The sequence below is a fragment of the Geotrypetes seraphini genome, chromosome 1 (genome assembly GCF_902459505.1).
Source record: "Geotrypetes seraphini chromosome 1, aGeoSer1.1, whole genome shotgun sequence".
Taxonomy (NCBI): Eukaryota; Metazoa; Chordata; class Amphibia; order Gymnophiona; family Dermophiidae; genus Geotrypetes; species Geotrypetes seraphini.
Genome location: NC_047084.1, coordinates 289,117,399 through 289,137,292, shown reverse-complemented (window position 1 = coordinate 289,137,292; position 19,894 = coordinate 289,117,399). Strand labels below are relative to the sequence as shown.

The window sequence follows — 19,894 nt, the reverse complement described above, 5'->3', positions numbered from 1 at the left end:
AACTACAATAAGCAGGACTTGCCATTTATTGCACGGGCTTGTAAGGTTTTGTGAAAATATGATTCCTGGTAAAGGAATAATGAACTTGTATTATAGTTCAGTTTTAAATTGGAGCCAGGATGCTGCTAGCATGGGACAGGAACCACAGTCAAAATTAAATCAGGGCTATTAACATTGGATCAAAACCAGGCCCAAATTAAATCATCCATTTTTAATATTTAAACAATTTAATCTTCTATTTTTAATATTTAATATCTGCCGTCATGTTTCTATGTTAAACAGAACTGCAGTGCATGAGGGGTACAAAGGAATACATTTTTGATGGTTTCTTTGATGAATATCTAAAAGAGAAGTCCATAGGTCATTATTGAGATGGCTTGGGGAAATCCACTGCTTCTTCCTAGGATAAGCAGCATAGAATCTGTTTTACTACTTGGGACCTAGCTAGGTACTTGAGACCTGGGTTGGCCACTGTTGGAAACAGGATGCTGGGCTTGATGGTCCTTTGGTCTGTCCCAGTATGGCAAGTCTTATGTTCTTATGGGACGGAATGTCATGCCCCTTTCTTCCCCCTTTTCCTTTGCTGCTTGGAACACTGATCACATTTACACAGTCAGAAGGCTGCCGTTGCTCCGCAGTGCATACCCTTCCACTTATTAGCTTTTTTTGTCTGGCTCTAAATGCCTCTTGTTGTACGGTCTGCCACTGAGCAAATTTAAGTCTAATGTACAGGTGGGCACAAAAAAGCAGATTTTGGTCTTAAAGGAACTTTAGTGTTTTGTGGAGCGGAGCCAAGTTGATAGAATAGATGTTACCCAGGTGGTGCGACCGGTGGGAAAAGGTACCAACTGATTTAATTCAAAGCTCCAGCACTGAACTGCTGTATTAAAAAGTTGCTTTTTCCCTTCTAAAGTGTCCTTTTGTTGCTTTGGATTATGCTTTCTAGTGTAATACAAAGTAGTATGGTACAAATATGAAATAATAATTAAAAAAACCCTGAGCTTTTCTCTTGTGTTGAGAGGCAATCGGCTAACATGAGGAATATATAACTATATATTTGTGTCTTTGTATTCATTTTTAGATTTATACCTTCTCTCATTTGTCAGTTGGGTACAAGCCATATCTTTGCTACTAGTTCTTTACCTATGGGTTTTCAATCACTGTCCATCAGAGCGAAAAGAAGCCACTTTTTACCCATTCATAGAGTGATTCAGAATTTTTTTTGCACTCTGTGTTTCCTGTTGTATTGGCAAGTAAGGTTGCTGTCCCTATGACACTGCTGCACAGCTACTCACTCCTGTGTATCCCTGAATTGCGCTAGACTCTAATAGCAAAATGATTCTCACACTTACAAACAGACTCAGTATGCATGTTCCTTCGACCCTTTCCTGTAACAACATTGTAATTGTGACCCTGCAGCAAAGCCACTTAGTTGTGTGCACCCGCAGAGCCTGCCGTACTTTATGGCATGATGACTCATACAGAATCAGTACCTGTGTGCGCTCTACTCTGCCTAGTACAGGCGCTACCACTGGAGCAAAGCCACTTACTTCTATGTACCCACACAACGTATAGGGTATAGTCACAGGGGGGCCTTGGTTGCCTGCCTTCCCTCTAATTGGGGTTCAGACCCCTGGCTGGTAGGGGTCGCCAAGCCTCTGCAGCAGAAGTGCTCTGCTACTACTTCTACTAGGAAGGAGTGGACTAGTGGTTAGAACCCCTGCCTCAGCACCCTGAGGTTGTGGGTTCAATCCTTGTGCCACTCCTCGTGACCTTGAGCAAGTCACTTAATCCTCCATTGCTCCAGGTACCATAGTTAGATTGTGAGCCCACCGGGACAGATAGGGAGAAATACTTAGAGTACTTAAATGTAAACCACTTCAAATAGAAGCGGTATATTAGAAATGTACGCAAAATACTATTATTTATAAAGCGCTACCAGACCACACAGTGCTGGACAACAAACCCCATTGGCTGGTTAGACAACGGTAGGACATCTACCACTGCCTACAAACAGGACACTGTTTATAGAATTTGCTTCATAATGTATACTGCACTCCATAATGTATACAGCACTATTTATTTATTTCACATTTACTATACCGCTATAACCATATAGGACACACCTAAGCAATTTACAGTCCAAAAGCAGAAAAGAAAACCAGAGGAAAGGACCAGGGCTTCTCTGCACCCCGAATTTGAAATTTGGCGGTTCTAGGATCTTGCACTGCCCAGTTCCCGGCAACCTCAAATGGGAACAGAGAGTCCCCCGCTGACGTTAGGAGTGATGCCATTGGGAGCCGAGGAGAGAGGGCAGGGCAAGAGCTGGGCTCTCTTATGTCAGCCGCCATGTTACAGGCGGAATGCTCAGGAGGACCCTCGCTGCCAGGATTAGGAGAGAATAATACCAAGAACACAGGGTGGAGAACATATAGAAGGACAGTAGTAGTGATAATGCATTTTGATTTTTATTCTTTAGATAGCAAAAGTGAAAAAATATACCAGATCTTGAAAAGTTTCACAAGGCACAATCCTCTAGGCTCAATGAAGGTTGTCCACATGTGAGCACATCCCTGAGATCCATGCACAAATTAATTAAGAAGTCATTGCCACTAATTTGTACTTTCGTGCTGATTTGCCTATTCGTTAGTCAATAACGATGCAAACCCAAAGTGTCTCACTTGTAACCCAAAAGGAGGCATGGTCATTAATATAATTGGAGTGGGTGGAAGGGAGGTCAGTGGCCACTGGGGGAGTGTGTGGGGGGTCATAACTTAATCCCTCCAGTGGTCATCTGGTCAGTTTTTGGCACTTAGATGCTTTTAAAACAGGTCTAGCTCAGAACATCTAAGTTCCGTCCAGGACGTCTTGGGAAAGATTCGATTATTACCGCTAAAGTTTAAATCCAAGCCTGCCCAGAACACGCCTCCAACACGTCCCCCTTTAGTTCTGGATGCACAGCGGCTAGGATGCCTCGCAAGATGTCCAGACAGATGCTGGATGTTTTGGCGGGAAAAACATCCAAGTGTCAATTTATACCATTTTTGGATGTCTTATCCCCTCCTTTTATGAAGTCGCTTTAGGCTTTTTTTATCCCAGGTCGTGGCGATAAAAACTGACGCTCTTAGAATTCCTATGAGTATAGGAGTTTTTACTACCATGACTAGCGATAAAAAAGCCTAACGTGGCTTCATAAAAGGGGGGGGGGGGGAGGGTTAGTGTTTTGAAAATGCCTCTACCTGTAACATAGTGTAACCAAAGTTAAATTATTTTTTTTTAATTACCTGTGGGCTGGTCCTGGGCCCTGTTGCAGAGCCGGGAGGTTTGTTGACTGGTCCCGGGTCTCTGCTTGCACTGGTGTTTTCCTGCACAAGTTTGTGTGACCTCGTGCAGGTCGACAGTTGGGAAGGTTCCTTGGTCTGGACAGGTGTGTTTTGGATTCTGTGCCTTGTGAGAAGGTAAATATAGCTGGTTTTATTGAATTTTGGATAGGGATTGGAATCTTTTGGTGAAGTTTGGGCTTTGGTTAATAGTTTCTGGTTTGATCTGTAAGGTTGTTGAAGTTTAAATTAATTTTTGATAGCCCTGTGTAGTATGAAAAGTTCTGTGGTATTTTTATGGTTTAATGTTAAAAGGTTCTTCAAGTTGATTAATAAATTGGTGGTAGTATTTAATTCATAGTTTGGGGTTAGAACAACAAATTTGGTGACAATTATTCTATTTGCTATATGTAAGATTTGTGGCTTCCCTGAGCAACTATATTATTTTTGTGTCACCTCTTGGTATCTGTGAGCAGTCATCTGTATATTTTGTGACAGGAGGTTTTTGTACCTGTGAGGCGTGTTCTCTGTGTGGAGATATTTTAGGCTTCTGATGATTTAAGTGAATGCCAGGAGGCTGACTTAAGAAAACCTTTCCTTTTTTTTGTCAGAAGCCTCTGACAAGACATATCTTTCAATTTTTGGTAATATTGTCAATTTCTTCTTTAATCTTGGTTAAGCTACTTGAACACTGGCTGTCTAAAATTTTTGCTAGAGAAGAGACTATTTTAATGGAGAGTTTTTGAGGAATTTCTGCTACTGCTGTTAAATCTATCCATCCCAAGAGATCACTTTACACCTTAGGAAGAAACCAAATTTTCCTGCTTGTCCTGTGAAACTGCTGTTTTCAACACAATTCTTTTGTACTACTGAGAGTTTGTCTTTCATTTTTTCTGACGGAGCTTTTATTAAGGCTGTGCTGTAGATTTTACATCATGGTTAATGTTTGTATTTTTGAGGGAGGGTTTAAAATAGGGACCACAAATGACCTTTTCCTTTAAATCGGGGGTGTCCAACCTTTTGGCTTCACTGGGCCGCATTGGCCGGAAAAAATGTTTCTGGGGCCGCACAAACGTGCAAACGCTCCAGTAAGACACAGGGAGGGAGCTGGCAAGACGGTAAACACCCAGGGGCAGCAAAGGAAAACACTGCATCGCCCTCGACTGGGGCCACACAAAATACTTCACTGGGCCGCAGGTTGGACACCCCTGCTTTAAATAAAGATTAGGCAGGGAATATATTCTTTTAGTTAAAAATAGGTTTCTCTCATTTGAGACAAGGAGTAGATATCAGAGAACTTCAATCAAGCATGCACTGATGAAGAAAGGTACCCAACAAAAAGTCATATTTGAGAAAGAAAAACAGATGCAGAGAAACAAAATTTAAAGAATACTTACCGTACCTCACCAAGGGGTCCTTTTACTAAGGTGCGCTAACCGAATAGCGCACCTAAACGCTAACACATCCATAGACTAACATGCACACATTAGCACCCCCCTAGAAAGCTGCATCTGAAAAGATAGAAGTTTAAAACAAAGAATCAGTTCTAAATCCAGAGACATTATGCATAAACTGAATTAGTCACTATCTAGATAAGGGAAATAAAATGATACTTATCTGATAGTTGGCAGAGGAGCGAAATCTTTAATGTCTATATTAAAGAAATTTCCTAGAAAAGAATATTAAGATTTTGTTTAGGTTCTTCAAACATTGGTTCATGGTTATATTAACTGTATATAAATGTTTTTGATGTTATAGAGTTTGATATGTTATTCATATAGAGAAGTGCAGAAAGTTAAAATTTGTTCTAAGTGTATAATAAAAATTTTATATACTTTACTTACCTGTTCAGAGTTTGTTTACTTCTTCAATAAGTCACTCTGAGGTCCTAAAGGTTTGGACAAAGGTAAAAACAAACAATTTTTTAATGTTAATCTCTTCTCCTCCTGGGATGAAGTTTCTATTTTTAACCCTCGGATAACCACGACTACTAAAATTTACTTTTATCCAGAAGGGATACTTTTACCTCGGAGGAGTGAGGGGTCACAATAGTAACATGGTAAATGACAGCAGATGAAGACCTGAACAATCCATTCAGTCTGCCCTATAATTACACGCATTACAATTTCAGGATTACGGTAAATTGAAATGTCTTTTTTCTTTGTTATTTTTGGGCTATAAATCTTAGAAGTCCACCTGGCACTATCCTTAGGTTTCAACTACTGGTGTAACTCATCCATTATATCCAAAGAATCTCATCATTTGCGAGATTCAGACTGTGAAAGTCTGTCCAGCATCATCCTCATGTTCCAAATTGCTGGGGTTCCCGTCGAAGCCCATCCTAAACCAATTTGCTATACAAGGGACACAGATCATGCATTTCTGCCTGGTACCAGCCTTAGTTCTTCGATTTATACATTCATACTCCAATTAGAGATCCTGTGTGTTCATCCCACACTTTTTTTGAATTCTGTCACTATTTTCCTCGCCACCATCTCCCTTGGGGGAGCATTCCAGGCATCCACCACCATCTCCGTGAAAAAGAAATTCCTATCATTACTCCTAAGTCTACTACCCTGCAATCTCAATTTACATAACACATAACAATAAATTATTTCTATACCACATAGCCGGTAAGTTCAATGCGGTTTACAAGTATTAAAAACATAATAGAAATGAAACAACATTTGATTAGTTAATAAACAAATTATGCCTTCTAGTTTTACCAATTTCCTTTCTCGAGAAAATATTTGGTTCTATAGTAATACCTTTCAAGTATTTAAACATCTGTATCATATCACCCCTGTCCCTCCTCTCCTCTAGCTTTCTTTTATACAGTATTTAGAAATATCATAGACCCTCATTTAAAACCAAACCCTGATTTGATGTCACATAACTATATTACAATGTCCATCAAGGTAAGCAGTTGTGTTTATTAGAGTCAAAGCAACCCTGTCTAGGACGAAATTAGCACGCGCTACACCGCACGGTACGCTTCTAGAATGCTGGCGTTAAGGTCTAGCGCACGTGGCAATTTGACATGCGTTATTCCGCGCATTAAGGCCCTAACGCTCCTTAGTAAAAGGAGCCCTATGAATCTTTACAGTCAGCTATCAGCACACTATTGATATTCATACCAAATCAGAGTTTATTTTTTTCTCTCTTTCTTTAATCTCAGTAGAATTCAGGTGCTGATACTTCCACTTCTCAACCAGACTAAAGGGACCAGAATGCTCTGGGCTTTACACAGGGGCAGAGGGTAAAACAGCCCAGAGTCTACTGGGGGTTGAGCATTGTGTTGTACTTACAAATGCACTCGATAATCCGGCAGTTCTGCATATATGAAGTTTGCTAAAGTGAAATCTTTCTCTATGGTGCTATACAAGTGCTCACTGTGAAACCTCTTCCCTGGGGCCCCCATGGTTATCTAAGTAAATAATTTCCTTTTTCAACTCTAAAGAACAATTACCGTTTTCATCTTTGGCTTTTGTGTACTGATTGTACACCTCGGCTAAAGCATTTACCTAAAATGTAGACCTAACTCCTTCGCAGAACTTTAAAGCCATATATTAGTCTTAAAACATCCATTTGTAAAAATGCAAACAAACGGAAATAAAATATTGCTATTCAGTCAGAAATACGCATGAGTAAAAGCTCATACATTCTAGCAATAAAATGTCAGAAAGGGTTGCATTATCCAGCCTAGTAAATGAATCCTGGCAATAGAAAAAACAAGATGGTTTTGCAATCCAGAGTCATAAAAGTCCTTTTCAAGTGCTCAGTAAACTTGACCAGGTTAAGGAAAAGAAAGCAATGTTTATGAAAGGCAGAACTGCTCCTGCTAATCTATCTTAGGAAAGAAAGGCAAAACCAATAAAAACAACAAAAAAAGAAGTGTGAATGAGATGCAGAACCCAGATAGCCAGTCATTAATATGAGCAGCTGCTCATTAAAGTACTACTCTGGGTTACTGAAATTATTTCCGGTTAAGACAGGTTGAGGTTTCATTTTGCACAAAATCGATTCCAATTTTGACCCTTCTTTCCCTCACTGAAACTATTTTAAGATGTCCAAAACTCCCTACTCAGCTACCTATAAGCACTTTCAGTACACTTTCACTAGAATGAAAGAGGATTTTACTTTGTTATTTGCTGAGCTGATGCCATCAGCTGGTATGCACCATACCGTAGTGGATGGGCAGACTGGAGGGGGCATTTGGCCTGTATGACATCATGTTTCTGTAAGTCTATGTTTCTATTAAAGGAAGCTCTGGAACGAGGGGGCATAGGATGAAGGTGAAAGAAGCAACCTAAGGAAATATTTCTTCAGAGAAAGGGTGGTAAAACTGTGGAACAGCCTCCTGGGGCTGGTGGGAGAGGAGAGTGTGTTGTGGTGCTTAAAGCTACAGCCTCTGCACCCTGAGGTTGTGGTTAAAACCCATGCTGCTCCCTGTGGCCCTGGGCAAGTCACCTAGTCCCCCCATTGCTCCAGGTACATTAGAGAGAGCATGAGCCCACTGGAACAGACAAGGAAAATGCTTGAGTACTTGAACAAGTTCATGTAAACCGTTCTGAATTCCCTTGGGAGAACAGTATAGAAAATTGAATTAATAAATAAATGAAGACTGTATCTGAATTCAAGTAAGCTTGGGACACAAACATAGGATCTCTACAGAAGAGGAAAGGATTGTGGATGACATGGATAGACAGACCAGATAAGCCATATGGGCTTTATCTGCCTTCATGTTTCTATGTTTCTAAAACCATCTCTGCGCTATAAGGGCAGCTCTATAACAGAGTGCCTGGTAGAAGCCTCTTCTATAAAGGAAAAGATGTATTTACTTTCCTTTAAGAACTACCAGCTTAACCAGATAGATAGGTGCCTATGTACCATACATCTGGTGTAAATGGTTGCATCTAAATGTCAAAGAAACAAGCAAAATATAAGTGGGAGCTTCGCCCATGCTCTGCTCTGAATCCATCCCTATGTATACCCTTCCACCTTGGAAATATACTCTATCCAAGTGTTTGGGGTTTCGAGGGGAGGGGGTGGCAGCAGGAGGGAGTGGGTATCCCTCCTGCCGATGGTGCTTCGCAGGGGGAGGGGTGTTGGGGGATCGTGGCCGGAGGCAGTAGTCATCCCTCCTGCCGATTTGGGCGGCTGATGGTGGTCCCCTGCCGTAGCTGCTCAGCTTTTTGCAGCAGGGGTATTTTCCCCTGATCAGCTCAGCTGGCCATGCCTATTTTAATATTTGAAATGTAGGCCAGCATTTTTCTGGCCTACGTTTCAGGCATCTGTCGCAGCTCTAGGGAGATGCCTAGGGCTGCTTAAGCTCACCCAAGGCCACTTCCAGGCAAAATCACACCCAGCCTTAGGTGAGCTTAAGTGTCCCTGCGTGTCTCCCTAGACCCGCGACAAATGCCTACAGTGTAGGTGGCCTACATTGAGGGGTTTTTTCTTCTAATGTGCATCTTGATTGGCTGCCAGTCGGTGGTAGGATGCCTACTGCCTACAATTGGGACACCTGTTAATAGAATCAGCCCCTTATTCTACCCACCAAACCATAATTTGATGTCATATAATTTTACAATGACCAGAAAAGCAAGCAAAAATTGTGTTTATTAGAGTCAAAATAACCTCATTTAGGAAACTGAATTTTATACTCAACTCTCAGCAAACTATGGATTTTCTTACTAAGTCTGTCTTTTATTTTTTTTCTCTTTTTCTTTAATTTCAATAGAATTCAAGGCACTGACACTTTCACTTCTCAACAAGACTAACCCCCTGTTTTACTAAGGTGCGCTATGCATTTTAACACGCACTAACCGCTAATGCGTCCATAGACTAACATGTACGCGTTAGCGTTTAGCGCGTGGGACTCCCAGCCAGTTGGGTTTTCAGAATATCCCTAATGAATATACTTGAGATAGATTTGCATATAATAGAGGAGACAGGCATGCAAATATATCCCATGCATATTAATTAAACTAAAGCCTAAGCTTGGGTTTTATTTTCAGTTAATTAAATAGCTGCCTATTGGATAACTCAAATTCTTAAAGCCAGCTATTAAATATTTAATACAAACAAGTATTATCTTAATCAATTCAATTTTAATATTATCTCCCACAATTCTTTTCATTACAGTACAACTTATCAATACTTAATTTATTAATAAACTAGTGTTTAAGCCCGTTAGATTAACGGGTGCTAGAATATATGTGAAAATTACTGAAAACTTAATGTGAGAGCTTTAATATCCATCGTATGGTTGATTTATTTAAAGTTTTTATATTTTTCCTATTTGTTGCATACTTTGTGCTTAATAAATTGTTTTTTTTGTCCATTTTTTCTGCAAATCTGTATAAGTCTGAGTGTCTGTGTGTGTCTCTCTCTCCTTGTCCAGTGTTTATTGTGGTTTTTTTTTCAATGTCTCTTTAGATCCCTGTCCAGAAATTCTGAGTGTCTTTGTCTCTCTCTCTCCTTGTCCACTGTATTTTTTTATTTTTTTTTTCAATCTGTCTCTTTAGCCCCCTGTCCTTCTGTGAGTGTCTGTGTGTCTCTCTCTCCTTGTCCAGTGTTACTGTCCTTCTGTGAGTGTCTGAAATTTGTTTTGTCAACTGTGGAAGCAAAGAAGAACGTACATACCTCTTTACTTCCATTCAGGTTAGGTTGAGCTGCCACATTTGTTCTGGGAACATCACAAAGCTGTCTGCCTGTATTTCTCCCCAGCCAATTTCCCTCCCTCTCAAGTCCCTGTGCACCACTTGCCAGGGCGCATCCTCCCACGATCCCGGTCTGCATGTTTAGGTGTGGCTGTGAGTTCGGGCTCTTCAAATGAGCTGACAATTATGTGTGTGTGTGAGTTCGGGCGAGTTCGGGAGGAGCTGGCGCTTAGTTGTGCCTGTGTATCCATGGTTTCTGCCACCGCTGCCACTCCTATTTAAAGCGGCCTGCTGAGGTTCGCGGCCGGCTGTAGCGAACCTCGCAGGCCGCTGTCCACCTCAGTAGCATGTTCCCTCTGACGCGATCGCGTCAGAGGGAACGTGCTACCATGTGGAGAGCGGCCTGAGAGGTTCGCTACAGCCGGTCACGAACCTCAGCAGGCCGCTTTGAACATGAGCGGTAGCGGCTGTTGCGGGAGGATGGGGGGGGAGTCGTTGACGTGCAGGTCGCTGTGAACAGGAGCGGCGGGAGTGAGTTGTTCGGCTTCCCCTATCTGGGGAAACCGCGGTGCCGAGGAGAGCCGGGAGTGAGTTTTTCGACTTCCCCTATTTGTGGAAACCGCCGTGCCGAACTCAGCTGCGCGTCGGGAGTGAGATGTTCGACTTCCCCTATCTGGGGAAACCGCCGTGCCGAACTCAGCTGCGCGTGGAGCCGTAGTAAGCGCGGGGCATGCTGCACTCTTGGCGGCCACGGACATACGGATCATGGAAGCACGCCGATAAGAATGCGCATGCGCCGCCTACGGTTTTATTATATAGATATCAGAATAATTTAGTTAGTGAACCTAATCTCCATCAACTCACACTCACTTCACAACTTTCACACACATACTACAGTCATTGTGATTACCGTATTTTTTGCTCCATAAGACGCACCTGACCATAAGACGCACCCTAAATTTAGAGGAAAACAAGAAAAAAAAAAAAAACATTCTGAACCAAATTGTCTCTGCCATGCTCTGTCCCCTATCCCCCCTCTGGTGGTCTAGTGGTAGGCCAGGACAGGGCAAAGGGCAGGCAGACTTAGTGTCTGGCAGGCAGGTAGGGACAAGCAAGCAGGGGCACCCCCCCGGTACCTTTTTTGAATCCTGGCAGGGTCCTCCGTACCTTTTTGTTCTCCCCACCGGTACCTTTTTGTACTCCCGGCGCTTCTCTCGCTGGACGACTGCGGCAGAGAGAGAAGCACTGTGAGTACAAAAAGGTACCGGTGGAGAGAAGAAAAAGGTATGAATTCCAAAGTGATTAGGTTAAAATGCAACAATTTTTGATAAATCAGATAAACTCCAACATCAAAATGATGCTGTGTAGGCATTCATCTCCCCCATACCCTAGAGAAATATTTAATTAATTATCCAGACATGGAAACAAAGATCCTAATCTGTAGTTTCGCTTTATTATCCATGAACCCACCTGGCAAAGATTATTAGTAAAGAGTGACCAAAACCTTTTTTTTCTGTCAGCTGAAACAGAATCTGCAGCCTGCTCACTTTTGGCCAAAACTGAAGCCCAAACCAGACCAGTTCCCAAAAGGAACAGCCTCCACTCCCTCCCCTTGAACCAAAGGAGCTCCCACTTCTCCCCAAACAGAAGCCCCCTCCAGGAACCACCCATAGGCACCCCGTCTTCAAAACACCTTCAAGTCTCATCATTCCTCTATGCTTACCCTTCATTTCTTCTCATACTAAGAGCAATGCAAACATACCATGATTCTCATAGACAGAACTAGCACCCTCACCTTGAAACTTAGCAGTTACTGTATTTTTTGCAGCGGCAGCGAAAGGCAGAGTGGCGAACAAGGCAGGCCGAGATTTTTGCGTGCCTGCCTGGTTCCGCGCTGCTGCGTGAATAGCTATCAGTTCTCACGAGAACTGACAGCAACCATTCACGCAGTGGCGTGGGACCAGGCAGGCATGCGAAAAGCTCTTGCCTGCCTTGTTTGCCACTCTGCATCTCGCTGCCGCAGCCGTCCAACGGGGGAGTGCCTGGAGTAGAAAAAGATCACTTCCGCAGCCGTCCAGCGAGGGAAGTGCTGGAAATACAAAAGGTACCGGGGGGAGAGTATAAAAAGGTACGGGGGTGGGGTGGGGATGGTTTGTAGTATTCGCTTCATAAGATGCACCCTTATTTCCACCCCCTTTTTAGAGGTGCAAAAAGTGCATCTTATGGAGCGCAAAATACGGTACTTTTATCCAAAACTGGATCTTAGTTTGTTCATTAGTCCATGATCATCTAGTCAGAGAGGCTTCAAACTGAGAGTTGCACAACAGTCTAGCACATGAGAATCACATTTTCTTAAACACAACCGGCAGGCCTCTCTGTCCTCATGATGGTCCTGTTCTTAAATTCATAAAGCATTCAGCTCAACACAAGACTGTGTTTCACCAGTTTGATTTCCTGGTAGACAGTGTGTTTCTTGCTTGTCAGCTGATCCCAGCTTGTGCCGAATCCTGGGTCCTTGCTCGAGTCATGCTTAGTTTACTGGTGAAGTTGTGATGTTGGTGAGCTTTGCAAATACAGCTCCTGAAGACGCCAGGTGGCGAAACACAGTCTTGCGTTTAGCTGAATGCTTTTGTGAGTTGAAGAACAGGACCATCATGAGGACAGAGAGGCCTGCCGGTTGTGTTTAAGAAACTGTGATTCTCATGTGCTAGACTGTTGTACAACTCTCAGTTTGAAGCCTCTCTGACTAGATGATCATGGACTAATAAACTAACTAAGATCCAGTTTTAGATAAAAGTAATCACAGTGACTGTAGTATGTGTGTGAAAGTTGTGACGTGAGTATGAGTTGATGGGGATTAGGTTCACTGACTAAATTATTCTGATACTTAACAATAAATTAAGTATTGATAAGTTGTACTGTAATGAAAAGAATTGTGGGAGATAATATTAAAATTGAATTAAGATAATATTTGTTTGTATTAAATATTTAATAGCTGGTTTTAAGAATTTGAGTTATGCATATTAATTAGGGATATCCTGAAAACCTGACTGGCTGAGGGTCCCCCAGGATAGGGTTGAGAACTGCTGTTATAGAAGATATCTATGCTGTTGACCAGTAGTTTGAAATCTCAAGGCGGCATATTAGAGGCATGGTATGAGCAAGCTCATCAGTTGGCCATTTTTCTGCCATAATCGAACATTTAAAAATACGTCCAGCACAATTTGGGCATCTGGAGCTAGACTTGATTTAATAAATAAAAAAACCTGCCAAAATGGTACCCAAACTGAACAGATGACCATTGGTGGGATGTAAACATGACCCTACACACACTCCCCCAGTAGTCACTGACCCCCTCCCACCCCCAAAGATGTGAATGAAACAGTACATACCTACCTGTATGAGAGCTTCACATGTTATGGCCAGTCCTAGTAGAGCAGCAAGCAAGTTTCTGGAAAAGCTTAGTGGGCAGTGCAGTGGACTATAGATATGGGGACCCAGGCCCATATCCAACTCTAACTACTACACTTTTGATGGAATATGTAAGCCTTCCAAAATCCACCCAAATCCCATTGTACCTACATACAGGTGACACCTGCAGGCATAAGGGCTATTGGTATGGTATACATTTGGGTCCAATAGGTTTTTGAGGGCTCACCATACACTATAAGAGAACATAAGAATAGCCATACTGGGTCAGACCAATGGTCCATCAAGCTCAGTAGCTCATTCTCACAGTGGCCAATCCAGGCCACTAGTACCTGGCCAAAACCCAAGGAGTAACAATTTATTTATTTTTAAAATTAATATACCGTTTTATTCCATAATGGTTTACAAATAATTACATACATAAAATATTATAAAATTCAGAACAAGGATAGAACAAAACAAACAGATTCAATCCTTACATAAAATTAATTTTTCTAAGAAATGCATCTACAAATAATTGTGTTTTTTTAGCTTTTCCTAAATGAGCTCTTATCTCTACATTTTCGGATTTGATCAACCAGGCTATTCCACAACTTAACCCTTGCACATGTAAAAGTCATGGCATCCATTTCCACATATTTAGGGTTAGCCTTCGTTTTCAGGAATGCTGAACTTTCAAAGCACAATGATCTTAATGGTTGATACTCAGATATCAAACCTTTATAAAATTCAGGGATCGTACCATATAAAAATTGGTGACATATCATAATTGCTTTGCATTGAATTCTGAATGCAGCTGGCAGCCAATGCAATTGTTGGAGATATGGAGTAATATGCTCATATCTTGATGTTCCAGTTATCAATCTAGCCGCAGCATTCTGTACCACCTGCAAAGCCCTGGATCTGGTCTTAGTTATTCCCAGGTTCAGGACACTGCAGTAGTCCAGATGCGACAAGATCATTGTTTGTACAACAGCATGAAAGTCAGATGGTAACAACATTGGTTTTAAATGATACAATAAATGTATCTTTGCAAAACATATGGATCCAGTTTTATTCCCAGGACTGTCATAGACTCATCCATCACTTTCAAAATTTTTGGCCAATTAGCCTGATCAGATTTCCCACAAACATTACCGCAGTCTTTTCTACATTCAATCTTAAACCCTGCCTTTCCATCCATCCAGTAATTTTACTCATATAATTACTCAGTAACTTTTCTAATCCATCTCCCCATACACATACTGGGAAGAAAAAAATAATATCATCTGCATATATGCGGTATTCGAACCCTAGAGATTGAAACAACTGACCAATTGTGGCCATATAAATATAAAATAATAATGCTGAAAGTGCTGAACACTGGGGAACTCCACTACCAATCCAGGGCAAGCAGTGGCTTTCCTCTATCTTTGCCAATAACAGACTATGGGCTTTTCCTCCAGGAACTTGCCCAAACCTTTCTTAAAACCAGCTATACGCTCTTACCACAACCTCTGTCAATGCGTTCCAGAGCTTGACTATTCTCTGAGTGAAAAAAAATGTCCTCCTATTGGTTTTAAAAGTATTTCCCTGTAACTTCATTGTGTCTCCTAGTCTTTGTAATTTTTGACAGAGTGAAAAATCAATCCACTTGTACCCGTTCTACTCCACTCAGGATTATGTAGATTTCAATCATATCTCCCCTCAGCCGTCTCTTTTCCAAGCTGAAGAGCCCTAACCTTTTTAGTTTTTCCTCATACGAGAGGAGTTTCATACCCTTTATCATCTTTGTCGCTCTTCTTTGAACCTTTTCTAGTGCCACTATATCTTTCTTGAGATAAGGAGACCAGAATTGAACGCAATACTCCAGATGAGGTTGCAACATGGAGCAATACAGGGGCATTATAACATTCTTAGTCTTATTAACCATCCCTTATTAAGAGACATTAACAAATTTTAGCAACAATTTTTTGCAGCACTGAAGATTTTCAGCATTAATTTTTCATATGAATTTTAGCATGAATTCTTGTAGAGCACTTACACTTTAAGGACCTCATATACTGTGACGATTTGGAGAATTTATTGATTTTTTTCTTTATTATTTTTCATTTTGTCTTCTCCCTTGATGGTAATGTTAAAAAGGTATCTATTCAATATTTATATCACACTGGTTATAGTGGTTATATTGAAAAGGACTAAATGATGTATGGGGCAATTCTTATTTAGACTTATGTCTGGTGCTGGTCACCTATGAGTTATTGCCCGAGCCCATAATCCCTCATTTACTTTCAAAGGGCTCATACTGATGTCCATTATTTAATAGATTGGTTTCTATCCTTCACATTCCCCTCAAGGGACGAAGACTGCTAGCCAACTTCTATTTAGAATTAAACTTGGACATTTGACTAACGGGACATGCAAGGTTGAAGGGCATGAAATACAATTGTAAAAGGAAAGGAGACCATTGAAGGTAAGGACAAAAGGTTGATGAACAGAGTCTAGAAATGAGGGATGTCTTAGTGTAAATGCTTCTTTAAACAAATAACTTTTAAGTAAACCCTTAAAACGGTCGAGATTGTTTTTGGTTCTCAGAAATCCTAAGTGGTATACATAAAAAATTAATCTAAAATCTGGGCAGCTAACATGAACAATAACGATAACAAGGGAGACAACATAGGATACAAAAGGAAGACGGCAAGGGTTACATCATCTCATAGAATAATAATAAAAAAAAAAAGAATGGGGAAGGGAATAAAGAAAGAGGAGGATGAATAAGCTGAAATCGGAATTCATATTTATACCCTGTAGGCATCTTTAAAAAAGAAAGGTTTTGAGGCTTGCTTTAAATTTGGCCAAATTAGTTTCATGTCTCATATACGAAGGAAGGGTGGGTGCTGTGAGCAGCTCAGATGCCACGTACTGCCGCAGGCTTAATGCCAAGCGGCTGCTTTATATAAAACTTCCAGTATAAATGAATTACTCAAAGGCAGACGCGCCTACTTATGCCCACCCCTGCCCTAATCCCGCCCTAGCCTCGGCCCCCTCCCTCCCCTGCTGCCTGCTCTTGTTGGGTTTTGAAAAGCTGTATCGGGCAGGGAAGAAATCCGTGCATGCGTGGTCGCTACGTGATGACGTCGCACGTGCGGGGACTTCCTCCCTGCCCGACACAGCTTTTCAAAACCCGGACAAAGTGCCTCAAAAGGAGGACATGTCCGGGGAAATCCAGCAGTCTGGTTACCCTACCTTAGATGCACAACTCTTGAGGCCTTTTGTGACTTTGGAAGACCTACTGAAAAATACATTTTGATGAAACCTGAAAACAAGAAATGATAAGGTGCACATCAGAAGGCAAAATGAGCATGTGAGGGAGGCCTTCATATATACTGAAAATTGAAAGATCTATTTAAATCATGCTTTTTGAAGAAAAAAAAAAAGAAAACATACATAGTACCATTTTAGATAGGCCGCAAAAGCAGGAATTGAAATATACGGGTCAGTGCATCTTAAGTTCCACCAGTATTTTAGAACAGAATCTGCAGACGTAGAGCTTGTTCTGGATTACAGGAAATAATGGACCTTTATGTGCAGGCTGCTTGCACCATAAGCATCCATTTTAGGAAAATACATGTATAATATTGAGGGGTTGAAAACCAGCACATAGCCAGTTATGTTTCTAAGATCACAAAGATAATTGGTTGCGTTCATAACTGGTTATCTTTGCGATCTTATAAACATAACTACCGATAGTTATTATCTCGATGCTGTAACAGTGACCAGCTTTCCTTACCAGTTTGGATTTGGTGCATTAAGGGGTCAGGATGCAGTTGAAGTTTTAGGTGACCAAAATCTAGTTGGCTCAATTTAGAATAGTAATTAATGTTTATGTTTAGGATTAAGAATTTAGGCAGCTAATGCTAAAAATCAGCATGAGCTAGCTAGATTCTCCTCAACTTTTCACAAATATCCAATGAAACTGGATTTGACTGCTCTGCTGGGGTACATTTTCACCCCTGGTGATTTAGACCCCTAAGTCCTTGGTTAGAGGGGTTAAATTCCTTTGAATACCAGCCCTTAAGTTTCTTCTCATGACACAGGAAGGGCGAGGGAAATCACTGTGGATCAGATCATGTGTTTTATATGTACAACTTATCTACTTTTTTGCCTTTTTTTTTGTTTTGAACACAGGTAAAGGTCTGGTTCCAGAACAGAAGAACAAAACAGAAGAAAGACCAGAGCAGGGACTCTGAAAAAAGATCTTCCTCGATCTCGGAATCTTTTGCCACTTGTAACATTTTGCGTCTGTTGGAACAAGGCCGACTCTTGTCTGTTCCTGCCCCACCCAATTTACTTTCACCAAATCAGAATGTCATTGGGACTCATACCGGGAATGGTTCCAACCTGGGGACATCAGGAAACACATCCCCTGGGATAAGCAACACTCCTTCAGGCACAGGGGCCTTCAATTTCCAGGTCCCTTCATTGGCGTCCTCATCCTCCCCTAGATTACAAGCGCCTCTTTGTTTCTCTGCTCCAATATTGGGAAGTTTACATGAACTACCCACTGGATATGGATTGGGCACCTCAGCGTTTGAGCCTTACTCGAGACTGGAAAGGAAAGACAGTGTCCCCAGCAAGAAACAGAGTTCTTAAATAAACACAAAATTCGCAGCGTCCACTGTATCGCTGTTCCTCAATACCACACACTGACCGATAGCTCTGAAAGTGGAAATGCATAGACTGTTTACCAAAGGTTTAGGTGGTGTCTGTGTGTGTGCTTGTTTCATGGAAACCCACTGAAGATGCCCGCTGGGGCATATAATCTAGTGCTGAGGAAAAGAAAAGGTGTAGGGCACCGTTGCCCCTCTACACTTTGTAATTGTCACATTTGAATGGTGCTTGATTGCTGATTCGCCACAGTTTTAATATATTTTTTACATGAGTATTTTGCTGTGCCATTGGTAATGTGAAGGGAGATAGGGTGGTTTAGGGAAGGGATTTTACCACCTTTTCTGTTGGGCATTGTACAATTTACTATATGATGTACATGATTTAGAAGATGCTAATAGAGTTGGATAAAAGTAATACACCATTGTTTTGTTCACTGAATGTTCTGATGCCCAGGTAATCAGCATGTCTTTTGTGTATCTGTGGTTTCTGCCCACAGTCTACTTCAATTATTGCTTGTTCGGTGAGTCCCATAGCCAAACCTCATCAAAATTCTTATTGGAGATTTCACCAGGCCCTGTAAATTAATATGGTAATCCATGACTAGGTGGGAGAGGGGGAGGGAAGACATTTGATTATGGGCTGAGTGTAGTCTAAAGGACTGAGTCTGAGTCTAAGCTCTGAGTGCAGTTTACCTCTGCTTTTATTAAACAGCTTATTCACAAAATAAATATACACACACAAGCATAGAATATTCTCGGGTGGATATTTGGTAAACATTAATACCAGGCTTATGTCTTACCACATGATCATGCGACTTTGCTTGTCCAATCAGGATGATTCGTTGCCTTATCCAGCTCATACAGAGGAGGATCTACTGCGAATACTGACAGAGTTTGTTCATAGTATGATAGACAATACTTAAGTATCATAATGATATGAAACTGACTACTTAAGAAGCCTGGTTTGACTCTGTAAATGTTCTGTTATAGATGCCACTGTGAAACATAAGTGTTTACATTTGTGCATGGGGCACCATTGAAGTCTAATTTCTGAAAGTCAAAAGATTGAACATGTCCACGTTTAGAAACATCTTTGTTTTATTTTTATTTTGGAATTCAAACTAACAATACCCCAACTCATTAAAAAACACAGATGAGTAACTCATATTTGGAAATCAGTGACTTCTTCCATTACCGCCCCCCCCCAAACCCCTCCCCCCCAACAAAAACAACCTCTTGGCTTTGAAGCACTTTGATCCAGACTCTGAAAGATCAGAGTTTAGCACTGGGGCACAATTCAGTTCATGCACAATAAATCTTCCCTGTTTCCAGAGTAAGGCCACAGAAAAGCTAGATGAGTGTGTGAGATGACTTTTCTAATCCCCCAGTTAGGTATAATAATCTGCATTTTTGCCTTTGTGCAGTAGGAGCACTCTATTTCTGGGTGGGCCAGGGGGTGAACTGGGTAGGCAAGGACCACCCATTTCCTTTCCGCCTGCTGCCCCATTCCTTCTCTGAAACAATATAAATGAATACCTGGTCTGATGAGGATCCCTCAAGCTTACCGGCTAGAGTCCTCTGTGAAGCCTCCCTGAGCTATCTAAACCTTGGGGCAGCCGGCGGCATGCATCTGACCGCTGATGCTGAGAGCTCCTTGCTCACGTTTAGTTCATGCACATGAACTGAGCATGAGTGAGAGGCTCTCAGCATGACTGCTCTGAGGCTTAGACTGCTCAGGGAGGCTTTAGCTGGCAGGGCTTGGGGATCTCTGCCAGCTACACTAGTGCAGTAATTCGCACTGATGCTGGGTAGGCCTAAACCCAGGCCCACCCGT

The 19,894-nt window shown here is 41.6% G+C and overlaps 1 protein-coding gene across 1 annotated transcript in view; it reads left to right on the top strand.

Annotated features, from left to right (window-relative positions):
* Window positions 1-19,207, top strand: part of VAX2 (ventral anterior homeobox 2) — a 161,771-nt gene extending 142,564 nt beyond the window's left edge. Inside the window, exon 3 of the mRNA XM_033934020.1 lies at window positions 17,579-19,207. Within this exon, the coding sequence (XP_033789911.1) occupies window positions 17,579-18,043 (465 nt within the window). The 3' untranslated portion in view covers window positions 18,044-19,207. The remainder of the gene's footprint in view (window positions 1-17,578) is intronic.
* The last annotated feature ends 687 nt before the right edge of the window (window positions 19,208-19,894 follow it).